At 35.2% G+C, this 6,338-nt stretch overlaps 1 protein-coding gene across 1 annotated transcript; it reads right to left on the minus strand.

The window, feature by feature from the left end:
• Positions 1-4,512: 4,512 nt before the first annotated feature.
• Positions 4,513-5,464, minus strand: LOC114759922 (50S ribosomal protein L7/L12). Its single transcript, XM_028949160.1, has 2 exons — positions 4,723-5,464; positions 4,513-4,610 (listed from the first exon to the last, which is right to left on the minus strand). The coding sequence occupies exon 1, from the start codon at positions 5,331-5,333 to the stop codon at positions 4,728-4,730; it is 606 nt and encodes a 201-aa protein (XP_028804993.1). The 5' UTR covers positions 5,334-5,464; the 3' UTR covers positions 4,513-4,610; positions 4,723-4,727.
• Between the last annotated feature and the right edge of the window lie 874 nt (positions 5,465-6,338).

Consider the following 6,338-nt stretch of genomic DNA (forward strand, 5'->3'; position numbering starts at 1 on the left):
ATTAATTTGAGTCCAACGTGTCAGCCAACCCAATTATATTAATTTGTTGTTTTAAAAAAATAAAAATACTTTTGTTTTTTAATTTCCTGTACTGCCCTCTCCCCTACGTCTCACTCCATGGCTTCATCTCTGGTCTCTTCGTTCCATCACCAAACTATCTCCCTTCATCCCTTCATCTCCCTATTTTCTACCTTGTCTCTCTTCTCTTCTCTTCTCTACTGAGACACAATCGAAGCTACAGCTCTTCTACAAGAAGCCTAATCATAGGTTTTGCCTCTTTCAGCTACGGTCTCTTTCGATGGAGAAGACAATGAATAGTATCGGCGGCCTCCTAAACGAAGTTAGATCAATCCACTCTCCTCTCCATTGGTCTATCTGCATCGCTCCTCAAACTCGTCTTCCCTCTAATCGTGTACTTGTCCTCCAGCTCAACTTTCCTCCTCTTTGGTTCTCGTCGCTATCTCGCATCCTCATTGGCTCCCTTGGCGACCAAAATGAGGACGATGAATTAAATGCTCAAACGATCCCCAGTGCTCCCAAGTAGCCTCCAAGCCAGTCGTACCTCATAGCTCCAGATTTAAAGGCATTCAGCTCCTCCCTTCCATCGGCGTTCTCTTTTTCTCGACGAAGGGAGGAGGGGGGAAGGGTTTGGAGACACGAGCGGGAGGCAGGGGAGGGGGACTGAGAAGAGGGAAGAGGGCACTAAGGGAAATTGGAAAACATAAGCATTTTTAATTTTTTTAAAACAACAAACTAATATAAATGAATAGGCTGACATGTGGAGTGAAATGAATTGAGCTGGAGCATTTTTATTGCACAGGGTTGGGATGAATTGGTGTTCTGGGAGTACGTAAGTATTTCTCCAGGTTTAAATCCATATGAACATAGGAAAACAATTTTCAGAAAACTACTATCCTTTTTTCCAAATGCTCAAATCTAACTTGTTGTAATCATGAATATAAAATTTCCATTACACACACACTTCTTTGATTTGTCTCAACTCCAAAAGGATGAACATGATTTCTTAGTACATGAAATTATTGTGTTATTTAATATGATTTGGCTCAAAATGAAACTTAGCATTAGATGAGGGGATGTCCTCTCTATTCATCATTCATTGTATATCAGCTCTTTTAAACTAGATATATCGGTCTAAAATTACTTTGAAAGTAGAAACTTTTCTTGTTTGGATTGGCTTATTAAATGCTTATGAGCATATTTCATGTAAGTCAAAACAAAATTCCTGTCATATTTCATAAGTTATTGAAAAACTACTTATAAATTATTCTAAATGAGCTGTTAGGCAACATTATTGTCAACAAGCAATTTCATCTACCCTAGAAACATGACTTATCTTCTAAATGTATCCTTTGGCAAGATATTTCTAAGATACAAGTCTTTTAAGGTTACTTAATCATCATTTCTGTTCTATTTCTTATTGGCCACTCTAACTTATCCTTTCGATGGGAACATCCTTTTTCAATTAAAAAAAAAAAATGCACCAATGCATGATAATAATATATATTGTACACTATAAGTTGAATAGTTGAAAGAAAAATAGCATACATTCCCTTCGAGTTTTGCAACCTATATGACACATAAAATGAAACAACTTTTTTAAAATTTGAAGATTGTAAAAACGACAAGAGGATTATAAAATTACAAAGAATTAGGTGCCATTGCATAATTTCTACTCACTTTTTTTATTAAAAAAAAAAATTCCTCCTGCATATTTTTTTGATTTCTCAATCAAAATTCCAAAATAATAGAGTTTCACTCATAAATAAATATGGTTGCTTCTTGTTCGTTGACTTGTTAAAAGAACGGGGTAAAACAGCACTCCACTTAGTGTACAAAGCAATTTAAAAGAACGTTATTCTGGCAGCCAAACAATGTGAACATGATTCTGAGGTCATGGCCTGATGGTAATGAAGTGAACAACCCCCTGGACCTAGAACTATACTAGTGAGCATCAAGGGCATGGCAGGTTTGAAAAAAATGATTCCACCATCAAATCGCATTCTACAACATTACTTAAAAGTGATTAATTACAAATATTCAAGACAAAAGAAAGCCTGATAAATGAAAAGACCCATGATAATGAAAGTGGCTTGACAGGGCCTCGCATTGTGAAGAACTCAATGGACTTTCATCATCTGACCAAACTTAACCCAAATGTGACGCATTGGCTGCTTGGCCCGATACAAGAGAAGGCCAGAATTAATACCACCAGAAATCCCGCTCATCAGGTAAAAATTTGGGAAAATTGTAATTAGGTTCCATTTAAAGGAATTAAATACAAAAAAAATCCCTTAAAATCATTAGATTAATTTGACGTCCCAAGAGACCTCATGGCAATAAATTTTATTTGTTTAATTACCAAATTGACTTTTTTTTAAAAAAAAGTTTGCATTAACAACTGAAAAAACAATTGTTAACAACTTAAGATGTAAGGATTGAAAACTATCATGGCAGGTATTGACAACATATTTTCTCAACACATCACAAAATATAATGTATGAGTTATCAATACCTGCTGCGATAGTTGTCAATCCTTGCACATTAAATTATCAATGGCTGTTCTTTCAATTATCAATGCAAACTTTTTAAACAAAAACTTTCAGGGCAATTTAGTAATTAAACAAATAAAATTTATTATAATAAGGTCCCTTGGGACTTCAGAATAATTTTATGATTTCAAGGGATCTTTTTATATTTAATTCTCTTAGGTGGAACCTAATTGCAAGTTTCCCTAAAAATTTTCCTGATACACAATTGAACTAGTAATGTCAAAAATGAACACGTTAAGTAATACTCCATCCGTTCCTTATTATAAGAGACAAATAACCAAATTACGTTGATAAAAAAAACAGTTAAAATTAGTTGATGACAATTAATGTGTAAAAAGTATAATGTTTTTTTTTCAATAATGCCCCCATTAATAAGGAGAGAGAGTATGAGAGAGAACAATTAAATTATTAAACGAAAGAGAAGTGGGAGGGAGAGAGAGTATGAGTTGGAGGCAAAATAAATAGGGGTAAAATAGGAAATTAATACAATAAAATAGAGACAACTTTTAAGTGTCTCTTATATATGGGAACATACATCAAATGTCTCTTATAATAAGGAACGAAGGGAGTAATAACTATCATCTTTCTTTTTCTCTTTTTCAAGACTTATTTCATTAGGTGGAGTTAGCTACATGACTTGCACAATACTCTTGTACTCTATCAACAATCAAATCTTTAAATAAATTATTAATACAAAATTTTTCCGGTGATCCATGTCATAGAAGATTCAACTTAGTTTTATGTTGGCTATCAAAAGCCTAATACAACCCTTTTCCTTTATTTGGATTTGGTATCGGCTACAAACATAGGAGTAGTTAATAATAACTATATCTGTCAGAAAATTTTGCACCCTACTTCTCCATCATCTAATGGAAATTTTTTTGTCATGCTTGTTACTTTCCTGCTCTAGTGTCAGATACAAGAGTATTAAGCAATAGAAACTATCATGTATCGTGATATTCTGGTATAACTCAACCCTGTTTTCCCGCTGTGGAGTTCATGTGATGCCAAACTTGAAGAAAAAGAGCTTCATGAAATTTGTTTCTTTTACTTAGCTTGGCATTATTTCCCTTTTTCCCTAACTTCATAAAATTGAAGTTGAGAAGAAAAATAACACATGTAAGAATAATACAGTGCTCGGTATGATGGGATTGGTTCATCTAAAACTTCTGTCAACTAGTAAGACAGTGACCAAATCTCCCTTGTCACGCACCAATGTTTAGTAAGTTCACTAGGGAGCTAACAAGGCTGCATGACGATAATATAGTCTGGAGAGCAGCCATTTTGTAGAATAGATATAAAAGCATTGAGCAATAGAAACTATCATCTATCAATAATAATTTCAGATAACTAAGCCCTGTTTTCCCGCTATAAAGTTTATGCGATGACAGAATAAATTTAGGAAAGGCTTCATGAAATTCCTTCTTTTCAGTTTGCTCGGAATCATTTCCCTTTTCTCCTAATTTCACAGGAATCAAGTATACAAGTGCATATAAAAGAATAACAGACAGTGCTTGAGATGGGATTAGCTCACCTGCTGCGTTTTGTCTAGAGCAGGTGCGCAACACACCACATCAAAGAACCCACCCTTAGACACCAGACAAGGTAACAGAAGCATAAATGATAGATCTTTCAGTTCCTTTCAGATAATTCATTTGTTTTTAATAAGATAATAACTCTATTGATAGTCCAAAAACCCCTGCCGTGCCTTGAAGTGACAGGATGGTGGTGAATTCTCCATTGTATCGCTACTAATTTTTAGTAAGATAAATCACTAGGCAGTTAACGAGGCTCGGTGATGATATAGTTTGGACAGCAGCCAGTTTGTAGAATCAATAATTGAGTAACTAACCAGCCCTGCGTCTATTCTCTGTAGCATTTCAAAAAGTAGTTCACAGCATATTATACTAAATGGTTTTTCTTGGTAAGCATCATAGTATGATTTTGTTTTTCGAAATAATTCTTACTTTTTCACGCTAGACTTTCGGTAATCCATTGGAAGAACGAATTCAATGACAATCACTTGTGTTTCCATCAGTCCTGGAGCCAATTCACATGCCATTCAACATACATAAATTATAGATTGTAACACGCACAGACACGCAGAGGAACTAAATCAGAGAACTACTGCTTATCGTTAACATGTAAATACCTAACTTATTCCATTGTTACTTTTGCGCCAGCCTCCTTCATCTTGGCAATAATCGTCTCTGCTTCCTCTTTCCTTACACCTTTCTTCAAAAGGGTTGGCACTTTCTCTACCAAATCCTTTGCCTCCTTCAAACCCAAACTGGTAAACGTCCTCACTTCTTTGATCACCTTGATCTTCGCAGCAGCATCAAATGCTTCAAGCTTCACATCAAACGTCGTCTTTTCAGCCTTCTCTTCTCCTCCTCCTTTTGGACCACCACCCTTGGCCATACCCTTCAGGCCACCGGCGACTCCCATTCCCGGCATCATCACCATCATGAGTGGGAGCTCATTGACGCCCCTTTTCTCCCTCATAACTTCAACAAGGTCCATTACTTCAAGTAACGTGAGTCCCATGAGGTCATCCACGATGGCTGAGACCTTCTCAGACTGAACAGGTTTTGAATCTTGTGAAGGAGTAGTGTAATAGCGCGGGAAACCAGAAACATACCGGATTTTCGATTGGCGATCCGGAAAGTTATTGTCTGTTGAAATTGATGAAGCATTGAAGCTGGGATTTTGACCCAAAGATTTGCGAAGATGAGAAAACCGCATGAATCGCAAAAGCCTCATGTTTTGGAGAATTTGCCTACGATACCTGAAATCTCGTAGAGTAAATTCATCAAATTGACACTAGACTGAGCATTGTCAGCGAACAGAAAATGGGTGCCCGAGACGCTCGATCGAGCTTAAACCCTACAGCAGTGAAGACTGCGAAATGAAAACGGAGATTAGGTTTGCGGTCTAACCGCACTAAACGCACAGCATCATGGAAAATGGGTTAAAAAGAGGAGAAATTGGGGGGGGGGGGGGATTCCATTAAAAATTTTCTCCCCACAAAGCACAACTACTCAAATTTTAAATAAAATGCTTGTCTCCAATTTCCCTTAAAAAGTGTAGATTATTTTCAAACTGTTGTTTAAGATTGTCTAAAATCCAACCTTACCAAAATCAAAAGGAAAATTTGTTGACAAAACCTATTTAAGAAATGTATTAATTTAAAAAACTTAAATTTGAGCCGGTACAATAGTTACCAGTGAGTGTATAACCAGTTTTCATCTATATGCAATATGTTTTTTGTTATGTGTAGATGATTTTCATTTTGAAAATTGTTCACATTGATAAAAATAATTTGCATATAGTTAAAGGAAAATTACACTATTAAAAATGAGTTGCACAGATCCATTTAGCTAAAATATTGTTCAAATAAGGACTTCTCATCAAATGTTCCAAATAAAAACGTCATTGGAAAAATTTATATGGTCAAACGAGTAGACTGGTTTTAATTTGATTTTGATTCAGTTTTGCTCCTCTATTTTCACTTTTTTTTTAAAGATTATGTATTCGTATATAAACAAACAGCATAGTGAAATCTTATTACAAGGTTAATTAATTTGATATGTGCAAATGTTGACAATATACAAATTCTTTAATATGGCTTGAAGTTAGTTTTATATCAAAATTTCCTTTTCGTTTGCCCCTTTCTTATTTTTCTTTCCCCACTCTTTCTTCTTCCAATTTGTTTGGCTAGTCTTAAGCGTGTTAGAATAAATCCTGTATACTTTTAATTCAACATTT

Source organism: Neltuma alba, unplaced genomic scaffold (genome assembly GCF_004799145.2).
Source record: "Neltuma alba isolate B1F8T4 unplaced genomic scaffold, ASM479914v2 tig00010918_pilon, whole genome shotgun sequence".
In the NCBI taxonomy this organism is placed as follows: Eukaryota; Viridiplantae; Streptophyta; class Magnoliopsida; order Fabales; family Fabaceae; genus Neltuma; species Neltuma alba.